Consider the following 27,147-nt stretch of genomic DNA (forward strand, 5'->3'; position numbering starts at 1 on the left):
TCAAAATAACCATTAAAAAGGGTAAACAACTTGCTACTTTTTGATCTTTGGGGGGAAATCCAGATATGTTCATTTCCCTTTTACAAAATAGGGCATGCACTATCATTATGAAATAAACTTTTCAACACTAGAGTTATCTCTGCCTATCTAATCGCTAGTCTATAAGTTACATGCAAAAATGGAGGGCAAAAAAATTAAGGCTATTAACTATAAGGATAAAGAAATCTGTTAACAGGGCTTTAGAAATCTAATGGTGAGAAGAACCAGGCCAAAACAAAACAGTATGGACAACTGAAAAAAATGAATAGTAAATATGGATATACAAGAAAAAACAGAAGAGGTCAATTAAATTTGCGGGGGAAAGAAATGAAGAACTCTTGCCTTGAAATATGATAAACTTCACTAAAAGACTTTAGCATACACTAGAAATTTAATACCATTTAAAACAGAGACAGGTCTAAATATTTCATCAAAAAAAGTTGACTTGATGGTATATATAAAGGAATTGGTTATAAAAATGTCACCATGTGACATGAATCCAGAAAAAATTATTATAATGAAGATACAGTATATTCATTTTTCTTTCAGTCCAAAAGATAGATTTTTGTGCTTAGATTAGTTTTAGAATAATAATCACAAAGGACTGCCACAAGTTTTAATAAATATCTGTATCTCTGCCAGTAAAAGGAATTAAGTTGGGTATAAGGAAGTGAGGGAAAGTAGGAGAGGAGATTCAGATTGTACCTTTTGCATCATCAGAACCTGAAGCCAAGAGTTTAGGATCCATCAAATTAAAGTCAACACTCCAACACCTTTTCTCATGTTCCTGGATACAGAAGGAAGACAAAGTAGTCTCAGACAGAACATAGATGGTAAAATAAAGCAAAAAGCTTGATACCAATTTATTGCTCTGGTGGGAGGGAGATAAAACAGGCTATGAAAACAAATGAGATGCAAAGTAGTTCCCAAACTTTTTACATATACATATTTTATTGCTTTGGGAAATTTATTTGACACATTCTATAAATGTAAAACAAGTCTGAAGAGATGCTTCAGAAAAGCATTATTTGGTTATCATATAGTTATTTTTAAAAGGCTAAATTAGTGGCTAAAATTTGTAACTATAAAGCACATAAACCCCTACAATTATTAAGAAAGTAAAAATGTGGTTCTTAAAACAAGTAAACTAGTATCCTTATTTACCTGATAGACCTTTGACCTCTGTCCTGTGAATCCATCCCATAGGATGACAGTGCCTTCATAATCACTGCTGGCTAACAGATTCTTATGGTAACTACTCCAACTGATACAGCTGAAAGAAAGAAAGATAGTTACGCCTTACTTCATGTAAAAGTAAGTAACAACGAATACAAAGAATGTCGATGTGTTCAGAAAAGATTAGAACCCTTTTTAAATGGTCTACATGACTTCATAATCCTTAATCTGCCAACAACATATTTGGGAAAAAATATATCAAATAACTCCCACGTTATTCTACTGAACTACCAAGTAACAACCCTTACCACTATTCACACTGTTCACTAGCCAAAAGATGGACATAAGCCTACAGCTGCCACCGGCCATCTTTCATACATGAGTAAAGCATATCTATGAGCGAAAACAGAAAGCCAACAGGGCACAAAGCATGCCATAGCCGAAAGACAGAGACTTAATCAAATCGTACAGGCCCCTGTATCAAGTTGTGCTGAATGAGATACACTAATAAACTAATTTGAATTGGGTTTCTGTACTCACATCCAAAAACAAACAAACAAACAAACAAACAAAAAATCTTCATATAAGCTTATGACTGAAATTCCAATTGAAAGAATTTAAATTAGAATTAAGCTTTTAACATTTACAGTTTCAGCTATTCTCAAGTGCTCCAAAACTGAGAACGCATCTAAAAATGTATGCTTTTGGTGAGACACATATATGAACGAAGCATATGATAAAACTAATGTATATTAAGGAAAAAGCCACTTAGAAAGCAATTAACCTAGATGATCTCAAAGCACATGAAAATAACAAAGTCTTTTGCTCTCTACTGGCTACGTTCATGCTAAATTTTAGAAACTGTTAACAGTTCATTTGCATGTTTACATATACTTACTAGATTTCTGGGAGAAATTACATGGCAAGTTAAAAGGGCTAAATTTTAGAGTTAGATAAACCTGAGCTCAAATTCTAGATGTGCCGCTTCACAGTTGTGGTTTGGGGTAGTTTAGTTCACCTTCCAAACCTGTGTGCTCCAAACTGGCTTCGGGTGTGCTGACACACTGACCCTTTCAGTCTTTAGCTCATAGCTTCCAGATTTGAACGGCTTCTTCCATTTACTCCAACATCCCATAAAGTATTGCTGTATTTTCACATATGTAATTGACTCACGTAAAACAGGTATAAGGATAATTCGAAAATGTTCAAAGTTCTAAATAAATATATTATTAGATGCATTCCTTGTATTATTTGATTTTAAGCCAGTGCCTGAGAATCACTTAGGAAGCTTGTTTAAAAAAGGTAAACCCCCTAATCCACCTTTTCATTACAGTGACATTTCTTAGGAATCTTGATAATGGCCAAGTAGTATGCTAAGTGCACTGTGTGGATTTATTTAAAATATAATCCTATGAAACAGGTATTAGTGTTGTGGCCTCCATTTCATAAATAAGTGGCACGACATGGTGAAGAAACTACCTGCTTGAATCCTTGCTCCTCCAGAGACTAGCTGTGTGATCTTATGCAAGTTAATTAACCTTTCTGTACTTCAGCTTCCTTGTACATAAGATGGGGCAATATCTCATAGTTAAGTCTACTTAAGATAAATCATGTAAGACAATGCTTGCCACATAAGAACTCAATAAAGTTATGTCTTATTCATGCTCTTTTCTTTCCACTTAGGATAAAATAACTATAATAGATTCTCGATGACGAGCGCCACTGATGAATGAGCAGGCTCACAAACTATCAGTCTATCATTTTTAGGAATGAATTAGGAAATGAAAAGGAAAGCTATAACAAATACATTACATAAATACTGTAATACTTGCTATATTATTAACACTATTAAAATGAGCATATATACTATATACACACACATACTACATATGTGTGTAAAGTAGGTGAATTCAGGTAAAATAGGCATAATTAGAAAATGTTCAAAGTTCTAAATAAATTTATTATTAGACACTTTCCGTGTATCATTCCACTTTAAGCCAGTGCCTATGAGAATTATTTAGGAAGCTTGTTTAAAAAATGCAGATTCTAAGATTCCTTTGAGATTCTCGGGGGGCAGATCTGAAGTAATTCCCAGTTCCTGCATTTTTAACAGTACTCCAGGTTTGAAAAGCACTCATTATGAACTCTAACCCTTATTGTATGAAACTTAAATATAAGGCCCTCAATGAAAAGCAGAATATTCTTATGAAAAAGAAAAAAACTCTTAAAACTATAAACAGTTAAAATATTTAGAGAGATGTGCATTGCTAGGGGAAAAAAAATCCTGACTTTCAGACACTATTCATAGGCTATCGTAATCCTTTATTCAACACCCCATGGAAAGCCATTTACGACAAAGATTTTTATTTGATTAAGTGAAACAAAAAGGACTTTCATTGGTCAAACAGGAAAACAATGACTGCTAACCCCTACAGGGTAAAAGCAACCGATAACTTTAAAACAGATTCTGAAGTCTCCTCTGTATACAATTCCAGTGTTTTTTTTAATAACTGAATAAGGAGTCTCACAGAAAGGTAAAACAACAAACTCATACTAATTATAGTCACTGATTGTTATACACACACTACATGATGTCCAAAAAAATAATCTAAGTACCTGATTTTGGAATTGCAGGTCATTTCATTTTCAGGGTAGTGAATATCCACGGCATCTTGAATGACTGTGCCATATTCATAGACCTTAATCTTCTTTGTAACTCCAGCAATTGCAAAATAGTCACAATCCCGGTCAAATTCAATACTATGGAAGAAAGTATATATTTGGTCAGGAAGACTATTTGCCTATCCCTGTGACATTTACAATGACAACAGTTCAGAGTTTTTTCTGTTTCTAAAGTCATTCTGTCTACAAGAATAAGAGATCTACTTGAAATGCCCTCAAATTGGAGTAGGCTCTATGTCCAGATAGAGTCATTACCAAGACATACAACAAATTACAAGTGGTAGAGAACTGTGCATAGCTACACAATTCTGCTTATAGATAGTTCTTTTGTTCCTACAAACTTGACATGTTTTTCAATTCAGCTTTAGTAACCATATTACAACTTACCCAACTGTAAAGGCTAACAAGTTATATTATAAAAGTAGTGACAAAAGATTTAATGGTTTGGTATATTAAAAAATATGTCAAAAGACAATTACCAATTAATCTTTTCATAAATTCTAACTATTTCCCTTCTACCACTTTGTGGGGATCACAGAATTTCAGTGTTTAACGTTACTTTAATAAATAAATTAGTACACAAACTCAGTTACAGAAGCAATTAAAGAGTGATGACAAAGGTTTAAAAATGGAATCATTAAATTATCATTATGTTCCTCGAATCCATTACTAATCTCTCAAAGATGATCTGATTTATTAGCCCCCCCCCCCCAATATAGATTTCTTATGCCAAAACCAAGGGAGAAAACTAAAAATCTCCCTTCTCTTAGAATTTCTTAGGGAATTCACTCCTCTCTTACTGACTTTCTATACAAGTCCCAAAATAATATACTTCAAAGAAAAGCAGAAGAACTTATTCACCTTTATAAAACTTAATTTGGAACCTCAACAAAGGTGTTATATGACCAGTAAGAAATTTAAATAATCTAATGTAAAATGAATCATCGCATCCATTATTTCTCAACAAGTTAAGCATCTTTTCTATAAGCTTAGCCGTAAGGCCAAAGAATACAGATGAATTTTCACTGATCTACAATTAATTACACAATAATAATAGCTAACATTCACTGACCGCTAAGCATAACACCACTGCACATATTAACTCATGTAATCCCCATAATAACCCTATGAGATAGGTATTATCTTTGTCCACATTTTACACATGAGAAAATGAAGGGTTAGAGGGGAGGCAATTTGCCTTAAGTTAATCAGCTAGTAAGTGGATAAGACAATATGTTAATACTCTGCATATATCAAGTAGTCGTTAAATGCATATAAATACCGACATGGCATACTTTTCTTTCTGGATTACCTGTGATATCCTCTTACAGAACAGTTAATGATTAGTTAATAATTTAGTAAAATGCTTGCTAAGCTAATGATGACGAATAAAAGAAATAGGTACACAGAATATTTCACACAAAAACACTTTGAGATGTTCACTTTTCAATACAGCTTTAAATCCTTTATTTTATAGCATTTAAAATAATTTCATTCCATGTCACTGACTATAGCACAAATCAGCAAATACTCCCTCCAATAAAATATGACTATGTGGCAATGCAATGCATTTATTTGTACAACAACTGAAACCAAACTGCTGACTCAGTGTTCCCCTGCACTATGGATTCTAATGCAGCATAACTATGTCGATGCAACTATTCATCTATCCTGACTCAATTTATACCCACAGGCTAATGTCACTGAAGGAGAAATATTATTGTGTCCAACAAAGAACAGTTATCAGAACTGAAATCCCATCCTTAACTTAAAAGGCTGGGTATGGCTGAGACCCCAAGGAAGAACTAGTTAAATTATCTCTAAATACTTTTACTACACCTACAAACAGACATGGCAATAAATCAACAGCATTCCAGTGTTACACCAGAAAAAAAAAATAGGCCACTTCCAAACTATATGTTTTTAAGAAAAAATAAATTTAAACACTAGATTATTAAAATAACAGTCCAAAGACACTGCAGTGAGAAAACTTCCATATGAATAAAAATGCTACCTGTCAAAAGAATTGATTTGATGATGTAAATAAATTAATAAGTCTATTATTTCTTCTGTTGCTACACTGTTATTCAAGACACCTCTCTTTTTTCAACAAAGGTTATTATTTAGCTGCATTAGCTAATTCTTACCTCTCATACTAAAAAATCAACTTTATATTCTGAGTTTATTGTTATTTTCTTACGTCCTGGTTATGTTTTGTTTTTAAATATTGGGATATCAAGGATCTGTACAGTATTCTTTTTTAATATTCTGGGATACTGAGTTTCTTTATAATTTTTTTTTTATTAATTTTTTTTTCAACGTTTATTTATTTTTGGGACAGAGGGAGACAGAGCATGAACAGGGGAGGGGCAGAGAGAGAAGGAGACACAGAATCCAAAACAGGCTCCAGGCTCTGAGCCATCAGCCCAGAGCCTGACGCGGGGCTCGAACTCACGGACCGCGAGATCGTGACCTGGCTGAAGTCGGACGCTTAACCGACTGCGCCACCCAGGCGCCCCTTCTTTATAATTTAAAAACAACAAAATTCTAATAGAAATGCTGATCAGAAAGTAAAAAAATATTATCTCTAGTGAATTTTTTTAAGTAGTTGTTTTTTTTTTTTTTTGAGAGAGAGAGTGCGCGAGAGCGAGTGGGGGAGGACAAAGGGAGGGAGAGAGAGAATCCCAAGCAGGCTCTCTGCTGCCAGCGCAAAGTCCAACATGGGGGTTGAGTCCACTAACTGTGAGATCAAAACCAAGAGTCAGAGGTTTCACCAGACTGAGCCACCCAGGTGCCCCTCTAGTAAATTTTGATAAAAAGGGAAAGGAAGGCAAACAGTTGCCTTTGGGGAAAAAAAAAAGTATTTCCACATTACTAAGACTCAGGATTTAGGTACTTCGAAACGCTGAATCGTTTGTTCTCAATCTTTAACAGATTTAATCATATCTGATCCCAAACAAACATAATTAGATTCTAAAAACATCTCATGTAACAACTCAAATGAACAATGTAGTTTTCAGGCACAGAGAGCTTTTCAGAGCTACTCCAAAATGGATGGCCTCTTATCTCACAATACAGTATTTCAGCTGCCTTAATTACGAAATCTGATAACCTAAACAAAAACAATAAACAGTGACTAGTTAAACTGAAACAAAAACAAAATAAAAAGTAATTCACTGAAACATAACTGCTTGTGCAATTAAATTCAAAAAATTTTGTACTAAGTTTTGCTTATTATACAAAATTCATTTCTGCTATTCACTATCACCAGTAATTCTTTTTAAGTTTATTTATTTTGAGAGAGAGAGAGAGAGAAAGAGCAAGTGAGCAGGGGATGGGCGGGAGAACCCCAAGCAGACTCCACGCATTGAACAGAGCCCAATGCGGGGCTCAAACTTAGAAACCGTGACATCCTGACCGAGCCAAAATCAAGAGACAGACACTTAACCGACCTAGCCACCCTGGCGCCCCTATCACCAGTAATTCTTAAAGCAAGTGGTTTATGAAAGTTTACTGCAATGATAAATTGAGTTTCACAGAACTTTTTAAAATTTCAAAATACACATGGGGCACCTGGGTGGCTCTGTTGGTTAAGCAACTGACTTCGGCTCAGGTCATGATCTCATGGTTGGTGGGTTTGAGCCCCGCATCAGGCTCTGTGCTGACAGCTCGGAGCGTGGAGCCTACTTCGGATTCTGTGTCTCCCTCTCTCTGCCCCTCCCCCACTTGTGCTCTGTCTCTCTCTCTCTCTCAAAAATAATAAAATATAAAAAAAAAAAAAATTTTTTTAATAAAATTTCAAAACACACAAACATTTGCTTTGAAAAATATTAATGGGGACTTATTTTAAACATGGAAATAAACTGCCTTTTTCTTTCATACTTGGACTGTTTCAACTGTTTTTAAAAGTGATTTATTTAAACAGTTTAAAATGCTAATTCAGCTGTAGGAAACTGCCTATAGTCTTTGTCAAAAGGGCCATCAGTCAAGTGATTGAGCCTCCAGGCAAGAGACCATCCAGGCACAGGACAGCTGATTAACGCATACCTCCAGTACAGTGTGGCACAAAACAATGCAAAGATGGCAATATCCCAAGAAGGGAATTTTTTCAGTGCTCCCACTGTGTCATACTGTTTTTGCAATTAAAAAACAAGTATTAACAAAGTGGATTAATATCCCTAACACTAGAATCCCATTTATCAAAAGAAAATGTAAAGCGAACACAGTTGTTAGAGGTCTAATTCATCACCGTGATAGTGTGCCTCAAGAGATAGAGGCTGCTATTATTTCAAGGAAACAAAGAAATTGGCCATTTTAACGAAAAGAAATAGGCAGATCTTTAAAGAATACAAACACAGGTAAAGTAAATAAGAATTGATGTTATTCCACTGACTTTCTCCCAAATCAATCAATAATAATAGCTAAACCTTCCATACCATACATAATACTATGTATAAAGCACTGCGTTAAGCACCTCACATAAAAATAAATTTACTCTTCAAATCTCCACTGTATACATAAGGAAACTAAGTTATACTGATGTTAAGTAATTTGCCCAGACTTCACCAGATAATTCAAATTCAAGCAATCTGGTTCCAGAGTCTCTGCTCTCAATCACTATGCAAAACTTCCATTTTAATGAGAACACAAGAACTGGTTTTCAAAGAATATATACAAAGACAAAATAAACACTAATAACATAATTACACATACTATATTATATACATGATAGTAACAAATGATATATTCATCCTGTGTAACAGGTTAAACAGAGGGAGATAAAAAGAGTAAGGGAGTCTCACAGGGTGTATAATTACTGGGAAAGATTATAATACAGAATCAGCAAATGCCAAATAATAAGGATGAAAGATGCTACAGAAATTCAGGAGTCACTGATTACTGAGGCCTACTGGGAGAAAGTGGATGATGCATGAATAGTCTCACCCATCAAATATCCAGCATGCCTGTTTTTTTTAATGTTTATTTATTTATTTTTGAGAGAGAGAAAGAGAAAGAGAGAGTGAGTGCGCGCGTGTGGGCATGTGGCAAGTGGGGGAAGGGCAGAGAGAGAGGGTAACTGAGAATTCCAAGCAGGCTCTATGCTGTCAGTGCAGAGCCCAACGTGGGCCTCGAACTCACAAACTGTGAGATCATAACCTGAGCTGAAAGCAAAAGTCGGACGTTTAACTGACTGAGTCACCCAGACGCCCCCCAGCATGCCTGTTATCTGCCAAATGCTGACCTAGCTGATGGAAATAGGATGGTAAAAAACCAGAACACAACATTTGAGAAATTCACAGAAATATGAATTAGGCATGCATTAACACTAACCCGGACTAGTGCAATAGCTTCTGTAACAGTCTGCTACTCCTGCCTTTCCTCTTTTCTAATCCATTTGAAGAACTGATAAAAAGGTAAATTTTCAAAAACACAGCTCTGTCCACATAATTTTCCTCATTTACTACCATGTAAAATCAATACACCCAATTATTACTGAAGATTCACCACAAACAGGCCTGAATCCCTTCTTAAAACTTTTTAAAAATATGTATATAGGCAATGGTTCAAAGAATGCACAAAGAAAAGCAGAGTCTTCCTCCAAATCCTGCCAAATAAAGCACCCAATCACCTCCCTGGAGGCAACCAATAATTCCAGTTTATGTACCCTACTAGCATTACCCTGTGCATGAACAAGCATCTGTGTATTCATAGTTTTATTACTTAAACACATGGGGCGAAATCATACGTATTGACTTACACCTTGCCCCCTCCACAGTATCTTGATAATCATTTCATATCAGTACATATTAGGGCGACCTCATTTTTTCCCCAGTGATTGTAGAGAATTCAAACATATGTATGTATCATAACTTAATCAGTTTATCAATTACTTTCTAATCTTTCACTGTTAAGTAATGCTGCAAAAAATACCCTCCTATGAGGGTCCCTCTTTCATATATTTGCATATATTCTTGCAAATATCATGAAATTTACCCTAGAATATGAAGCGCTAGGTCAAAAGTCACATGCATTTTATTTTATTTTTTTAATGTTTATTTATTTTCACAGAGAGAGAGAGAGACAGACAGAGCATGAGCAGGGGCAGGGAGACAGAGACACAAAATCCAAAACAGGCTCCAGGCTCTGAGCTATCATCACAGAGCCCAACACGGGGCTTGAATTCAAAAACTAGGAAATCATGACCTGAGCTGAAGTCACACACTTAACCGACTAAGCCACCTAGGTGCCCCCACATGCACTTCAATACATTTAAGTAAAGCTAAACCTCTCTCAATGCAGATAATACCACTAATAATGTCAACTTCTTTTCTAAATGTTCCTTTTACCTTCTTAATCTAACGGAAACCTGGCTCTTTGAAAAACACTGCTTCCCTTGAAGTCCTCTCACATTCCGTGGTTCAAGTAATTCTGGAAATGAAGTCTGTGTTTTCCATCCTCACACAGCTTCCTGCAGCCATTTTCACTCTCTCCCAGCTCCAAATCTCCTGTAACTTACACAACTCCTCCCGAACCCTTGTACCAATGCAGGAGTTCTTGGCCATTTTAACTTCTAGCTCGCTATCACTCTCTCCAAATCTACTCTTGTCCTATTTCTTCTTTTTTTTTTTTAATGTTTATTTACCTATTTTGAGAGAGAGAAAGAGAGTCTACTCCTGAGAGCATGAGAGCAGGGGAGGGGCAGAGAGAGGGGATCCCAGGCAGGCTCCACACTGTCAGTACAGAGCCCAATGTGAGGCTCAGTCCCATGAACCATGAGATCGTGACCTGAGCCAAAATCAAGAGGCAGACTCTTAACCAACTGAGCCACCAAGGCACCGCAGTTCTTGTCCTACTTCTTAATTAATAATCATGCAGATGATTAACTTCAACAGCCTCATCTATCAGTTTCTTGACTTTTTCTTCTCCAAAGATCTTTCACTGTGCTAACACTCCACACAAGCAGGATCATACCCTAGACTTTTTCATTACTAAGAACTTCACTCCCTCCATAATCTCAATTTTGCTTTACGACATATGGCTAACAACCACCTCCATTCTTGCTAGATGACCCTCTGTGTCCAAAAATCCTTCAAGCCCTCAAGCCCGAGGAGACCTAAAAATTCACTGGTCTTAACATCACCATTATGCCATCCTCTTATGTATTCACTTTCTTCTTTACCTATCATAAATTCCATGGTCAATAATCAGAGGACTCCCTCCCATACAACAGTATTCGTTCACTGCTTTTAATTTTTATTTCTTGTATCTAACTTCCTTGGCAAAACTCTAATGCTAGTTAAATCTAACTCCCTACCCACTCTACACTTGAACTGGCACAGATGAACACGGTGAGAGAAAAGTGTACAACCATATTCTCCAGTCTCGTTTTAAATTCATCATCACTATCTTCAAGCGAGGCCGTAACACTGCCTAGTTTCATGGTAAATTTCCCTTGTACACATACTCTCCATTCGGGTTAAAAAAAAAAGGTACACAATTTCTTCATTCTTCTCAAAATTTCCCCATCTACTTCTTCCCAAAATCACTCTCAGACTGTTTCCCTCTGCAGTTTAGCAAAACTATAAAAGATTAAGAAGATAACTTTCAAAGGCTCCCACCACCACATCCCCATTTACCAGCGTATGTATTCTGATACACTCTGCCAGCTCTCCATTTACTGAGGAAGGATGCAAGCTCCTAAACCTGACCAACACCTCTGCTTGTGTAGCAGATCTCATCTCACCCCTAATCCGGGAATGCTTTCTCAATTCTCCTCCTCTCTCCTCTATCATTAATTTTCCACTCTCCTACCTCTTTCCCTAAGCCTTTCAATATGTTTTTTTCAAGTAAAACACAAACAAAACAAAACATGCCTTATAATCTTTATTCCATTTTAGCTACCCCCCATTTCTTTCCTTTGCGATAGCAAAACTGAGCAAAAAAGTTATCCATACTCACTGGCTCCAATCCTTCTCCTCCCATTCTCTTTAACCTATTGGAACCAAGGTTTCATCTTCAGCACTAGAAATGCTCTGTCAAGGTCAACAATGACCTTCAGTTTGCTAAATCTAATAATCACCTCTGGATTCTTATCTTACTTGAATATCAGCAACAGCTGACTTAAAGGATCACTTCCTCAACAGAGTTGATTCTTCTCCTAACTAACTGGCCACTCCATCACAGTAGGCACTCACACTGTTCCTTCTACCGTCTCCACTTTCACATTCAAGTAGCCCAGAGTACAAGTATCCTTCTACCTCCTCTTTCCATCTACATGGTCTTCGGTGGAGATCTCACCTAGTTTCATGACTTTAAATCACACACTGATGATGATTCAAATGTTTATCTCACATACCAGACCTCTCTCTACACTATTGGTTCATGCCTACTTGGCAACTCCAATTTTAGTCTAACAGGTTTCTTAATCTGTCCTAAACTGAGTTTCTGAATACTCCACCAAGTATCTTCCTCATCTTATTAGCTAAACCCATCCCTTTCATTAATTAACAGCAACTCTTTTGGTTCAACCTTCAAAATAGAGCAGAAGCTAACTACTTCCCAATAGCCCACTGCCACCACTCTCATCCAAGCCACCATTATCTCATGTCTGTATTATTATAATAGGCTCCATACAGATATCCCTGCTTCCATACCTGACCCTTACAGTCCATTTTCAAACAGTCAAATCATCACTGCTTTGATCTGAAATCTTTTAATGGCTTCCTACCCAACCTCATAAAAAAAGGCCAAGTGATAACAAAGCACAAAAGATTTGCCTCCTCCCACCTTCCACCAGGTACATTGGCCTCATGGCAAACCTAAGAAATTCCAAATCTATTCCCATCGCAGGGGTCAATGTATCTGAGAGTACCTGAACCTGGAAGTGCTCTCTGCCCAAACATATGTATGGCGTACTCCCTCACTTCCCTCAGGTACTACCTCAAATGTTAGCTTACCACTAAGGCCATCTGTCTAATCCGTTTCAAACTGTAGCTCTCCAGTTTCTCTCTCCTTCTGCTTTATTCTTTTTCTATAAGATTTTTTTTTAACTTCTACCCTAATACTTATTTTCTTCTAATACTTACCAAGTTTCACTTTTGTTCCATTCAGATATTCATTCCATCTGGAACTTATTTTAAAATATGACAGCAGAGATATAAATTTATATTTTCCAGACCATTACCTAGTTGCCCCATTTACTGAATAATCTCTTTTCCCCATTTATTAGAAATGCAGTTTATATGATATATACTAACTTCTTACAAGAATTTGAAACAATTGTAGACATTATCCATTCTTTATTTGTACCAAGGTTTTAATTACTGATTCATCATGACATGTGACATCTTGTAGTAATGAGTGCTCTTTCATGAATCTCTTTCTTCAGAATTTGCCTAGGTATTTTAGCAACTATATTATTCTTAAGTTTAGCACCAACTTATTTCAAATGTATCCTGATGGTATTTTCTTTGCAATCAGGTGAAATTTACACACAAGTTAAGGAAAAAGTGATATTCTTGTGATATGTAGTCTTTCCATCTAGATAGGTTATGTCTTCCTTTATTCAATTTTGTTTCTTCAGCAGAATTTTTAAATTCTTTTAGATCTTCCACATTTCCAGTTAGGTTCATTATTTTCTGTTTGAGAACTCTCCCTATTTTTCCCATTGTAATTATGCTGACTAGATTTTTTGGTCTCTTCTAGAATCAGTTCAAATCATTTATATTTCCTAGAAAATAATCCTTATCACATAAGACCCCAAGTTTATTTACAATAAACATGAGCAAAGTAGTTTACCTTTTTTTCCACCAGTGTGCCTGTAATTATTTCCTCAGTTTCATTTCTTATTCTACATATTTACGATTTCCCCTAGTTGTACATGATTGGTTAACTAGCCATCTGCACTTTGTTTTGAGAAGCTCATTAATGGAATAATTCTGTCTTTAATAATTCATTCTTTTTTCCTTCTATTTTCTTTAGGTTTATGTTGTTGTTTTTTTTAACTTAGGCGCTTAAGTTATTTTCATACATTCCTTATCCATCAAGTACTTAAAACAATGAATCTTATTTTGAGCACTTTTAACTGTGTCCCATAAATTCTAATATATAGAAGTTTCACCAAAGTGGTTGCATTTCCACTTTGACCCTAGAGTTGCCAAATTAGTTTCTTTTTATATTTATTTATTTTGAGAGAGAGAAAGAGAGAGAGGGAGGGAGGGAGGGAGGGAGGGAGGGAGGGAGGGAGGGAGGGAGGGAGAGAGAGAGAATGCAAGAGTAGAGGAGGTGCAGAGAGAGGGGGAAACAAAGATCCATAGTGAGCTCTGCCCTGACAAATGAGAGCCCATGCGGGGCTCGAACTCACAAACTGTGAGACCATAACCTGAGACAAAGTCAGATGCTTAACCCACTGAACCACCCAGGTGCCCGCCAAATTAGCTTTTAAATTTCCATGTGGTAGGTTTTTCCTGGTTTCTAATTTTGTTACACATGTCTGCTCTTACTGTATTGTGATCAGAGAATGTTTAAATTTTCTGTAATTTGAGATGTTCTATATGATTTAGATTCTGTACATTTTCTGATATTCAACTGACACTTTAAAAGAAGTTCTATTCTTGATACATGTTGGTGTATCGGTTCTAACTTGTTAGTAATGTTACTTAAGACTGGTATAATTGCTATATTTTTTGCTCCACTTAATCTGTCATGGACTAAGATCTAATCTGATTTAAAGTCTACACAACTAATGTATTTATTTTCTCTTACAGTTGACAGAGAGATTTTCCAATCTATAAAGACATTTATAACTACGTAAACTTCATCATGGACTGAACTCATCATTAGGAAGTGTCGTGTGTGTGTGTGTGTGTGTGTGTGTGTGTGTGTGTGTGTGTGAGACAAAGATTGAGGTCTAATGATTTCTAGCCTAAATTAAACGTTATTTTCAACATTCACAGCTCCAAGACTTAGGGACTCTTATATAGAACACAGATTTATGCTTCATATTGTGACCTAATGTGAAGATACTTCCCTTCTGATGGGAGGTTTACACTATTTAATCAATCACATGTTGGCTTTTATATCTGTTATTTTATTTTGTGATATATATTGTTTTGGATGTATTTTCAATTAAAAAAATTTCTGATCATTTGATTTCTTTCTGCTTTCTGTGTGTTATTTTCATGAATGAGAATTGTATTTCTGTCTAGTGGCTATTTTTATGACTTTTATGAACTGCTATGGAAAGAAAGGAGTGAATGTATCTATTAAGTCTTTACTCTGAGCAAAGGACAAAGTTATTTTTGCCCTCCTTCTTCCAGTCCTGATTGATTATACTGATTCTCTTAGAATTTTTTTTCCCCAAAGATATTTATACCTCTCATCCTTTTGCAGGTGAAAAACCTATAATTATCTGAACATAGACATGAATTCCATTATACATAAAACAATCTAGTCTTGCATTTCTAATATTCACCAAATGTTCCAAATTTACTCATTGTAAGCAGGTTCAAGTATCTATTTATTATATTGCCGAATGCAGTCAAAGAATTTACATATTAAGATGTATATATTATTTTAAATTATTCTCCTTTTAGTTCTCCTTTATATTAGAGTTAGGGAAATAACTTTTTTAACATGCGTATTGGGAAAATCACAACACCTATTAATTTTATTTCAGAAGAGTGTCAGTGTACCAATAAACTTTATTTATGGACACTGAAATCTGAATTTCATATAGTTTACATGTCACAAAAATTATTCTTTATTTTTCATTCAGTACTTAAAAACATAAAACTATTCTTAGCTTGTGGGCTATACAAAACTAAGCAATGGGTCAGAATTGATTCACAGGTCTTAATTTACTGACCCCTGTCTTGAAAAAAATTTTATTTTCCCATTCCCTCTGGTTATCACTGAATAGCTGGAACAAATACACTATCTGACAAATGATATTCTGGAACACTTTTGTAAATATCAGAAATGCATCTTGAGGACCATTAAGATCAACATTCTGATTGCCATATTCTTCTCATTTAAGTCTTTAGCACGTTTTAATTTAATGTAGTTGTACACTCTTCATCTGTCCTAAAAGACCTATTCTATGCACAATATAACTGTATCCTACGGTAGGTGGTTTTTATCAGAGAAATTTGACAAGCTGAAGGTAATTTCTGAAGTAAAAGACAAATAAAAAGACTGAATAAAGACATCTACTAGAGAAAAAAACAGGACTTGGGAAAAACAAAATATATTTTGTCCCCAAAACTATGATGACATTTTGTCCTCTTTGGAATGAGTTTATATTTAGTAAAAGTGAGGAGATCCATATGGAAGCACTATTTATTTCTGAAATTAAAGTAGAAAATACATCACATTTTTCAGTTCTGTATCTTCTAGTAATATTTAAAGAGCAACCAATAAAATTAGAATAGTAAATCATTAATGTCAATGCTGCCACGCTTCATCAGAAAACAAGAGAACTATGATATACAGAAACTATTTTATGTTGCAGAGGACTAATCTGGAATGAAAATTTATAGTCTAAAAGAAAATTCATCATGAATATATAAAAGTATGTCCCCAGGCGCCTGGGTGGCTCAGCAGTTAAGCGTCTGACTTCAGCATAGATCAGGATCTCACGGTTCGTGAGTTGCAGCCCCACCTCAGGTCAGCTCGGCCCCCACTTTGGGTAAGTCTTGCTTCTCTCTTCTTCTCACCACCCCCACCCCTTCTGGGATTCTTTCTGCCCCTCACCCACTTGCGCCCTCTCTCTCTCTCAAAAAAAAAGTATGTCCCCAAAACATCAGTCAGCCAGGTAGACTTAACAGATCAGAAATCCATCTCATATTCCCCACAGTAACAAGTAGACAAAACCACTGAAGGGAAAGATACAAGAGAAAAATGTGACTTTTACTACATAAATCCTTTCAAACCATCACAGCAGAGAATAAAGAGCTCCTGTTCTAAAATTTTTATGGAAATGCAAAGGACTCAGAATTGCCAACACAACTTTAACAAATAATAATAAAGCTAGTGGACTTAGATTACCTGATTTCAAGGCTTAATATAAAACTGCAATAATAATGAGAATGTGGTACTAGCCTAACAGCACATGACTTACAGATCAATACAAGAGAAAAGAAAGTCAAGAGGCAGATTCACAGTAATTCCAGTACTGGGTATTTGCCCAAAGCAAACAAAGACTAATCTGAAAAGATATACGTTTACTGCAGCATTCTGTATAACAGCCAAGGTACAGAAGCAACCTAAGTATCTACTGACAGGCGAATGAAGAAAATGCGGTGCACACACACCCACCATGGAATACTTCTCAACCATAAAAAAGGATGAGATCTTGCCATTTAGAACAACATGGATAGACCTAGACGGAATTATGTTAAGTGAAGGAAGTTGGAGAAAAATACCATGTGATTTCACTTCTATGTGGAATCTAAAAAGCAAAATAAATGAGTAAACAAACAAAAAGCAGAAACAGAGTCATAAAGTAGAGAACAAAAACTGATACTTGCCGGGTGAGTGGGGGTTTGGGGAAGGTGGGAGCATGGGTAAAATGAGTGAAGGGGAGTGGGAGGTACAGGCTTCCAGTTATGGAATGAATATGTCAAGAGGATAAAGTACAGCACAGGGAATATAGTCAATAGTATTATAATAGTGTTGTATGATGACTGATGGTACATTCTTGTGATAAGCACATCGTAACATACAGACTTGAATCATGTTATATACCCAACACTAATGTAACTGTGAGTCAACTATACTTCAATTAAAAAATTAAATTCATACATATATGTTCAATTACTTTTCAAAAAAGATGTCAATGGGAAAAGTTCACCTTTTAAACAAATGCTGCTTGGAACAAGTATCTAACCCCAACCTTTACTTTAAAATCTAAACAAAAATTAACTTGAAATGGATTATAGGCCTAAATATATAAGCTGAAACTACTAAAATTATAGAAGAAAACAGAGGAGAAAATTTTTCACCATTTGGGGCAGGCAAACATTTTATAAAATACCAAGAGTTTAAACCATTTAAAAAATTAATGAAATGGAATTCATCAAAATTAAATACGTCATTTGTCTTTTTTTTTTTTAAGCTTTTTTATTTTGAGAGAGAGAGAAAGCACGAGTCGGGGAGGGAGGGAGGGAGGGAGGGAGGGAGGGAGGGAAAGAGAGAGAGAGAGAGAGAGAGAGAGAGAGAGAGAGAGAGAGAATCCCAAGCAGGCTCAGCACTGTCACTGTGGAGCGCAATGCAGGGCTCGAACCCATGAACTGTGAGATCATGACCTGAGCCGAAATCAAAAGTCAGACACTTAACGGACTGAGTCACCAGAAGCCTCAAATACTTATGTCATTTGAAACACACTATTAAAAGGGCATGCCACAGACTGGGAGAAAATACTATCAATACATAAATCTGACAAAGAACTTGCATCCAGAATACATAAAAAATTCTCATTATTCAATGATAGTAAGATCTGATTTTTTAATGATGGGCAAAAGATTTGAATAGATGCGTCATAAAAGATACACAGATGGCCAATAAGCACATTAAACACCATTAGTTATAACAGAAATGCAGAGTAAAACAAAAAGAAAATATTAGTACAAATCCACTAATCAAAAGGCTGACAATGCCAAGAACTTTTGAGATCTGGGACAACTAGAACTCTTACACTGCTGGAATGTTAAAATAACTCAATTGCTTTAAAACCAGTTTAGCAGTTTCTCAAAATGTTAAACACAAACTGATCATACAACCCAGCAATTTCAATGTCAGGTGTTTGCCCAAGAGGAATAAATATGAATATGAATATCCAAAATGGCTTATTTGTGAATCTTCACAGCTTTATTCATAATAAAAACTGGAAACAACTGAAATGTCCCTCAACACATGAAAGGATAAGCTAATTGTGGAATATTCATAAAATGGAATATTACTAAATAATTAACTATGTAACTGTATCTACTGATAGAGACAACAACATGGATGAATTTCACAAACATGCTGAGCTGAAGAAGTTAGACACAAAAAGGGTACATACTGTAAAGCTGCATTTATAAAAACTTCCAGAATGACTAAACTCTTCTCATGGTAACGGCAGATAAATAGAGGCCTGGTCAGGAGTTTGGAGGAAGCAGTGAAATTAACTGCAAAGTAGCAGGAAATAAAACTTTTGGAAATGTTCTGTATTTTGATTGTCGTTTATACAACTGTAAAAATTAAAACTGTATACTTCTATTGTATGTATACTGTACTTCACTACAGGTAATCTAAAAACTATATAATTTGCAATTCTACATTTAAATTTGTAAATAATATAACCACAAATTAATAACTCTCAAGCACAGATCAAAAAATAGTTTTGTAACTTTAATGCTACCAACAAAACCACCTGTTAAATGTGCGTGAGAAAAAAAGGAGAATGGAAACACAATTAAAAAAATCACTAGTGGTAGAAAAGCATCTGTTTCAAGAGTAGTGTGATATAGCTAAATCTCCTAATCATGGTATAAGCTTTTGTCATATTTCAAGGCCTTTTTCAGCTCTACTTGATGAATAATTTTTAAAAAACACAAATAAGAAACTTTCTGCTGAATGAACCGGAATTTGTTATTAGGTAAGGACTACAAATCTGTAGCTATCATTCAACCGATGATGAAGTGCTTACCACGAGACAGGACGATGATAGGTTATTTGTATTAAGCAATGATAAAGCATATAAAACAGCCAGCCAATCATCACAAGAAGATCAGAAAATCTGACAGAAGTCATTTTCTTTCATAAGATACACTGCGATACCCAAAAATATGACAGAACTTTAATCAAGTGTAGCAGTACATCCTTAGAGCCTAAACAAATCTACTAGGTCAAGAATCAGCAAACTTGTTCTATAAAGGGACCAGAGGAACTGTACAGTTCTCTCAAAAATACTCAACTCTGCTGCTGTAGTATAAAATCAGCCAACAAACAATATGTAAAGAAATAATTATGACTGTTCCAATAAAATTTAATTTATGGACACTGAAATTTGAATTTCATAAAATTTTCATATGTCATTATTATAAGTCATGTTGCTATACATCTTATGTTATTATTCTTCTTTTGACTTTTCAACCAATTAAAAAGATAAAAACCATTTTTAGCTCCTGGGTCACTCAAGTGACCAAAGAGCTGAGCCAAATTTGACTCAAATGTGCCATAGTTTGCCAATTCCTGTACTAGACAAAAAGACCAATATTTTTCTCATTCACAATATTTCCTTCCATATAAATAAAACTAATGCAAAGGTTGAAACTTACAAGTACAAAAAAAATTAAGTAATTATAAAATACGAATGTGTTTCATATTACATTTGTACCAATGGTGATATATATATTTAAAATTATTTCTAAAAAATAATAGATACAATAGCATTTTCTGGACACACCTGTCTACTGCTCTAGAAGACAATACTGCTAATAAATATTAGTTAAGTGACTTTTGGAATCAACTTTTGCTCCCCTATGAGTATAATCTGTCGAATGTAATACATTCTTAACTACCTTTATACGAACTTACTGAGCATAGTAATGTGAATAGCCCTGCCAATATTAGTGACCATACTCTATTACATATCAATGATTCCAAGGTCTATTAAGATATGCCAAACCACTTGAACTCATATTAAATGGATTCAAACTACTTTACTCTTTAGCTCTAATTTGCAGCTTCATCACTTCTTCCCCTTTGTCGAGCTAGTAGCTATCACTTCTTCACCCCATCTATTGCAATCTCTCCTCCTTTTATATGTTGAAGAGACACAAATCAGATAAAACTAAGATTGCAGGAACTATATATATATATATATATATACTATATATATATAGTAAGTCAATAGGCCTGAAATAATTGAAGAAAATGGCCATTTGTGAATATTTGAGCTTAAGTCACTAATTTGGTGGATTTATTTTGTTCTAAAGCAGTTTTATTTTTCATTTCAGTCTTGATAACTGACTGGGCTTTAGTCAGATGGGATTACCAGAGGTTAAATTCTGTACAGGTGAAGTGTTAGCATAAAATGAAACTCTCTGCTGTGAATACTAGCTAGAGAAATGAGAGTAACATCCTAGCTTACCTAAAAACTTTTCTATGTATGAATATGTCTGATGGGAGGCAAGATACAGGCAAATTACCACACCTGGGGTAAATGATAGTACACTGAAGGGCAAATGATAATACTTCGTCACGTATTTATATCATAAAACACTCTTACACCAGATTAAGTTTTTGTATACTGATATCACAATTATTTCTAAGTGGCAGTCAAGTGAAGAACTACTAAACTCACACCACTGATAAAACAGACAGACTGCCTTTTATCTGAAGAAAACCAGAATACGTCACCCCAAACCTGCCTCTTTGACATAAAAATCATTTTGAGCTGAAGGCAATTAAGCAGCAAATGCAGGAAGAGCACTCTCTACCCTCCTCCTCTTACTTCCTAAAAGCAGGATCGAAGCCCAGAGATGGCACAAAAGGCATCTGCAAACAGATCCTCTCCAGTATATTCTCTCCAGTATATTTACCTTCCCATAAAGTGCTGACCTTGGAAATCTAAAATTGCTTTTCTTTATCCTTTCATTTCTCTACAGATTTATTATTCTTTGTTAAAGATCTGACATAAGCCAGAGTTCTAAGACACTTGAGTTACACATTTTCCTAGGTTTCTCACCTGTATATATGAAATACACAGATTAATAAACTTCTGTTTGTTTTTCTCTTGTTAACCTCTCTGTTATGGGGTCCCAATAAAAAGCTTGGAAGGGTAGAAGAAAAAGGATTTTTCCTCCCCTATATAATTCTAATTAAGTCAATAGTGTAAGAAAGAGATTAAATTGAAGGACAGATTTTCCAATTTTAAAAGGTTCAAAATGTCTCTCTCGATCCCCCAAAATGTGTGCCCTACTTCCTGGCAGTCCAGTGGCTTCTTTCTATGGCAAAGTAAGATGGTTCTTCAGCAGAGTAACAGGTTTCCTTTTAAGAACTCAGCTTTGCAGGTTAATTATCAGCATGTAATATCAATACTTTATATATTAAAGAGCTCAATCTCAATTTTCACCATGTAATTCTTTCGTGAAAAAAATGACCAGAACAACTTTGAGAGAAACCAAGGTACTTATTTGTCCTGGGTTTTCTAAGTTAGAATTTCCCTATCACTGTGCAAGAGACAAAGCAAAAAACCTACGTGCTTAATACCTCTGTCCTGAGGACAGACAGCTGGTTATAAGCTGCTTCTCCAACCCAACCCCATCCAACTGTCCCAAGAACAGAAGGAATAATTCTGGTACATTTGCAACCCAGTAAGCTTATTAACTAGAAAACTCTATAAACTCAATGTTTTTTTTTTTTTTTACCGTATTTTAATTCATACACTAAAAAATTATGGTTTTTTACTAGAGAATTAAAAGTATACATATTTCCTATTAGAAGTAAATGTCTTCTTTTCAACAGCTCTTAACCGAAGACAGTATTCTCAGAGTGTGGGCACAGACTAGCAACATCAGGATCACCTGGCAAAGAATTAGAAATGTAAATTCTTGGCCCTAGCACAGCCTACTGAATCAGAAACTCTTGGAGTAGGGCCCAGAAACGCATGTTTTAACAAGCCCTCCAGCTGTAGCTGAAGGCTACTAAAGTTTGAGAACTACAGTCGTTAGAACTCGTTAGTAAATCTGAAACAGTAAGAATACTGCCTGACATGTACTTGGTAACTACAATGTACCACACAGCTTGCTACAATAATTCAAATAAGTTCCCCTTTCATCTCATTTAATCAGGATTCAACTGAAACTATTTCTCAATTAGCTTAGATAGCTGAAAGAAAACTATTTTTTTAAACTACACAAGATTTTAACTCATTCAAATTGATCTTCTTTACAAACAGGCTGGGAAAACTGGACAGCTATATGCAGAAGAATGAAACTGAACCACTGAACCATTTTCTCGCAACACACACAAAAATAAACTCAAAATAGATTAAAGATCTAAATGTGAGACCTGAAGCCATAAAACTCCTAGAAGAAAATACAGGCGGTAATCTCTTTGACATTGGCCTTAGCAACATTTTTCTAGATATGTCTCCTCGGGCAAGGAAGCCAAAGGAAAAATAAACTATTGGGACTACACAAAAATAAAAAATTTTTGCCCAGGGAAGGAAACCATCACAAAATAAAAAGACAACCTCCTGAATGGGAGAAGATAGTTGCAAATGATATTTTCAATAAGAGTTTAATATCCAAAATGTATGAAGAACTTCTATAATTTGGCACTAAAAAATAAAACCAAATAATTTGATTAAAAATATGCAGGGGCGCCTGGGTGGCACAGTCGGTTAAGCGTCCGACTTCAGCTAGGTCACGATCTCGCGGTCCGTGAGTACGAGCCCCGCGTCGGGCTCTGGGCTGATGGTTCAGAGCCTGGAGCCTGTTTCCGATTCTGTGTCTCCCTCTCTCTCTGCCCCTCCCCCGTTCATGCTCTGGCTCTCTCTGTCCCAAAAATAAATAAACGTTGAAAAAAAAAATATGCAGAGATCATAAATAGACATTTTCCCAAAGACATACAGATGGTGAACAGACACATGAAAAAATTGTCAACGTCACTCATCATCAGAGAAATGCAAATCAAAACTACAATAATACCACTTTGCACCTATCAGATTGGCTAGAATCAAAAACAAGAAATAACAAGTGTTGGTGAGGATGTGGAGAAAAAGAACCTTCATGCACTGCTGGTGGGAATGCAAACTGGTGCAGCCCATGCAGAAAACAGTATGGCAGTTCCTCAAAAAATTAAAAATAGAAATACTATACAATCCAATAATTCCACTATTGGGTATATACCCAAAGAAAATGAAAACACTAATTTGAAAAGATAGAAGCACCCCTATGTTTATTACAGCATTATTTACAATAGCCAAGATATGGAAGCAACCCAAATGTCCATTCATAGATGAACGGATAAAGATGTGGTGTATACGTATATACGACAGAATATTAGCCATAAAGAATGAGATCTTGTCATCTGCAATGACATGGATGGACCTAGACAGTATTATGCTAAGTGAAATAAGTCAGAGAAAAGACAAATACCATGTAATTTCACTTGTATGTAGAATCTAAACAACAATCACAACAAGTAGAAACAGAGCCATAAATACAGACAACAAACTGATGGGGGAAGGTCAAAATGGGGGGAAGGGAAGAGGGAGGCACCAGCTTCCAGGTATAAAATGAATATGTCACGGGAATGAAAGGTACAGCACAGGAAATACAGTCAATGGTGTTGTAAGAGCACTGTCTGGTGACAGATGGTAGCTACACTTGTGAGCAAAGCATGACACATAGAGTAGTCAAATCCCTATGCCGTACACTTTAAACTATATAGGGGCGCCTGGGTGGCTCAGTCGGTTAAGTGTCCGACTTCGGCTCAGGTCATGATCTCATGGTCTGTGAGTTCAAGCCCCGTGTCGAGCTCTGTGCTGACAGCTAAGAGCCTGCAGTCTGTTTCAGATTCTGTCTCCCTCTCCCTCCCCTACTCACACTGTGTGTCTCTCAAAAATAAACACTAAAAACTATATATTTAAAACTATATAGCATTGTGTGTCAACTATACTACAAAAAAAAACCAACAACACGAAATTGGTCTTCTTTGCTTGCCCCTATTACAAATTAGTGGTTTTACTGTAAAGATTTGCTAAGACCCTCTCCTAGATAGGAAATCTATATAATTTGATATGTGTGAATAATTATATTTCCTTATTTCCTCTCCTCTCCATGTATTTTACCCAGAGAAGGTGCAAAATGAGCATTATTTTCTGTTTAATGTGACCAAGGACAAGGTTAGCCCAGACTTTAACAAAAATTACTACTTACACCACAAACTTCTGCAAGAAATTACAAAAGACATAGTTTTGAACACAGTGAAGAAACAGAAGAAAACATATTAATGTCACTTTCAATCCTAAGAATCAAATACAGAGAGGAAAGTCTACAGAAATTCAGAAGAAAAACCTTGAAAGCACCATTTCAAATACCCTTAGGAACCTGAAAGTCATTGTCTAAAGTGAACTCGCTCTTTAGTCAACTCCTTCAGCATTTTATCCGATCCTCACAAACATTTATTACTGATTTTCTACCTTGCATTTTAGCTTATTCTCCAACTGAGTCAACAAACACATGTGGCCACTAGATACCAGGTAAATTACCCAAAGCTACAGGTACAAAGACGGAAAGGTACTCTGGGCCAAAGACACAAATACTTCTCTGACCACAATCTCCACAATCCTCGCCCCCGCTTGCCCACTACTCCTACCTTCACTCTTCACCCACAAACAGCTGATTCTACTCTTTTTGCCTCTTTCCAGACCTCTCCTCCCTTTATCTTCTTCAGTATTCAGTTTAAATTTCACAGTCCATGAATCTCATCCTTTTCATCATCTAGTATCTCTTTCTTCTACAAACAGAAACACCTACCACCCTTTCTACCTGTCACTATGCGATGACACGGTAAAAGCACAAACTCTCAGAGAAAAGCTCCTTTATCTCCATGTCACTAAAACTACAAACTTGCCTGCCTTTGCATCTATTCTCTTCTTCCCTCTTATTATCCCAGGGGAAGTGTCCTCCCTCCTAATCAAGGCAAAAAGTCTCATTTTATTTTGCATCCAATTCTGCCCCATACCTAACCCTGCAGACCGGTTGGCAGGGCAACATACTCTCCCGGTTTTCATTCTTCCCTAAAAACCTCCTTAGTCAGCTTTATCGGTTCCCCCTCATCTGCCTGATCTTTCACTGCTGGAGCTCTATCAATCTATAACCATGGTGTCCATTATCACTAGTACAAATCTCTGTGTAGCTAGCAAGCATACGCAAAAAATCTCTACCTGGTTATCTTCCATGCACCTCATTGCCCTCAAACCTGCTCTTCCTCCAGTGTCTCTATCTCTGTAAATAACACCCATGTTTTTCTGCCTAGTTACTCAAACCAAAAACCTGGAAGTTATCATCCTCTCCTTCAAGGACTGTACCCATCAATCACTATGTCTTGTCTACCCTAGTCCTTAAATGTCTTAAATACTTCTTTATTCAAGCTCCACTGACTTCATCCCAGTACAGACCATAGGCCATCATCACGTGCTGCCAGGACCATTCAAAACTACCTATGTATCTGATCTCCCTGATTCCACTCTTCCTTCTTGCAAATCCACTGTTCATACTGCAGCCAGTAGATATTTTCACAGCACATACAATGCTTTATTCTATATATTGGCTTATAGGTTTGTCTCTACACGAATCTGCACATCACTTTTATTTGTACTATCAGCGTTTACAGTACTTGATATGAATAGATACAATTTTTAAAACTTCAAACAAAAATAAATATTCTAGACAAATACAGGTGAACATAACTGACCTCAGGACTGAAGAAAGATTTTGTGTTACCCTACAGCCTGCTTTTAAAGTCCTAAGAGCATATGGCAACCGCCTCATGATGAGGCCTATTCCACTCGTGCACACTGCTGACTGCAAAGATCTTCCTCATGCCAACCTTAAGATGTAGCTTCCAGCCATTAGTCCTACTCTTATCTCTTGGATACTAAACAGAACCATTCTAATTCTTGTCCTTTGATTACCTGAAGACAGTCATTAGGTTAATAAACTCTACTCTTTTCCAGGGTTGAGTAATTTTATCATAAAAGGCAATACTCTAATTCTCAACATTTGTTGTAGGCATCCATCTTAAATGTTCTGACTAGTGACAAACGTTTACCAGTCTACTAAAATCTCAAATACCCCAACTAACAATTTCTTTGAGGTAATAAATATAAAAATACTTGAGTTTATGGTTTCACTCTGTACCACTGATAAGCCTCAGTCTAAGTAAGGGCAAAAGAAAACAGAAAAACGAGGAATTGGGAACGAGAAAATTTTAAGATAGGGGCTATAAGGAAAGGAAAGGATGTAGCAGCTTTTGATAAGTAAGCTTGGACTGTTTGTATCTCATTCTTAACCTATATCTCAAATACTCACAGAAGGAGGAAACTCATCAACACGTGCTGAATCCTGGACTTCTTTTAAGTTGTTAACACTATATTTCTGCCGCGTGTCAATGGCGATTTACAAACCTCTTTTTTTAGGCTAGGGATACTTTCTTCAAAGGAACACTTATCAGCAAGCAAATACAGAAAAG

General features: G+C 35.9%; 1 protein-coding gene across 4 annotated transcripts in view; it reads right to left on the minus strand.

Moving 5' to 3' along the window:
- Positions 1-27,147, minus strand: part of COP1 (COP1 E3 ubiquitin ligase) — a 259,112-nt gene that overhangs the window by 112,394 nt on the left and 119,571 nt on the right. For all 4 annotated transcript variants that reach the window (XR_007148125.1, XM_047840424.1, XM_047840423.1 and 1 more), the window contains exons 12-14: positions 3,832-3,975; positions 1,204-1,312; positions 745-826 (exon numbers count right to left, since the gene is read on the minus strand). Coding sequence is in view for 3 of the 4 variants with exons in the window: in XM_047840424.1 (XP_047696380.1) it covers positions 745-826; positions 1,204-1,312; positions 3,832-3,975 (335 nt within the window). In the remaining variant the exon portion in view is untranslated. The remainder of the gene's footprint in view (positions 1-744; positions 827-1,203; positions 1,313-3,831; positions 3,976-27,147) is intronic.

This window comes from Prionailurus viverrinus, chromosome F1 (assembly GCF_022837055.1).
Source record: "Prionailurus viverrinus isolate Anna chromosome F1, UM_Priviv_1.0, whole genome shotgun sequence".
Lineage (NCBI taxonomy): Eukaryota > Metazoa > Chordata > Mammalia > Carnivora > Felidae > Prionailurus > Prionailurus viverrinus.